The sequence below is a fragment of the Fukomys damarensis genome, unplaced genomic scaffold, assembly GCF_012274545.1.
Source record: "Fukomys damarensis isolate Sample0158 unplaced genomic scaffold, DMR_v1.0_HiC HiC_scaffold_16, whole genome shotgun sequence".
Taxonomy (NCBI): domain Eukaryota; kingdom Metazoa; phylum Chordata; class Mammalia; order Rodentia; family Bathyergidae; genus Fukomys; species Fukomys damarensis.
Genome location: NW_022900928.1, coordinates 12,499,720 through 12,500,162, shown reverse-complemented (window position 1 = coordinate 12,500,162; position 443 = coordinate 12,499,720). Strand labels below are relative to the sequence as shown.

The window sequence follows — 443 nt, the reverse complement described above, 5'->3', positions numbered from 1 at the left end:
CTACAGATAAATCGCCCCGGGCGCCTGGCGAGGAGCTGGGAGTGGGGAAGCCTCCGGACGCCAGCGCCCCGCAGCCACTTCCCTCGCCGCACCTCTGGCTGGACAGGACTGGGCGGGGTGGGGACCGTCGCTCGTGCATTCAAACGCCAGCACTTTGCCACCGCACAGCTGGGGCTGCCGAGTGGCGGAAAGTTCAGGGCAACTCCTGCCACTTGGATTGGGCCAGACCAGGACCGCACCATCCCCTGCTGGGACATGGAGTTACTGTCGCCGCCGCTCAGAGATGTGGACTTGACGGGCCCGGACGGCTCTCTCTGCTCCTTTGTCACAGCCGATGACTTCTACGACGACCCGTGTTTCGACTCCCCGGACCTCCGCTTTTTCGAGGACCTGGACCCGCGCCTGGTGCACGTGGGCGCGCTCCTGAAGCCCGAGGAGCACTC

The 443-nt window shown here is 66.1% G+C and overlaps 1 protein-coding gene across 1 annotated transcript in view; it reads left to right on the top strand.

Moving 5' to 3' along the window:
• The first annotated feature begins 190 nt into the window (after positions 1–190).
• The window catches only part of Myod1 (myogenic differentiation 1), a 2,264-nt gene continuing 2,011 nt past the window's right edge, over positions 191–443 (top strand). Inside the window, exon 1 of the mRNA XM_033763914.1 lies at positions 191–437. Within this exon, the coding sequence (XP_033619805.1) occupies positions 256–437 (182 nt within the window). The 5' untranslated portion in view covers positions 191–255. The remainder of the gene's footprint in view (positions 438–443) is intronic.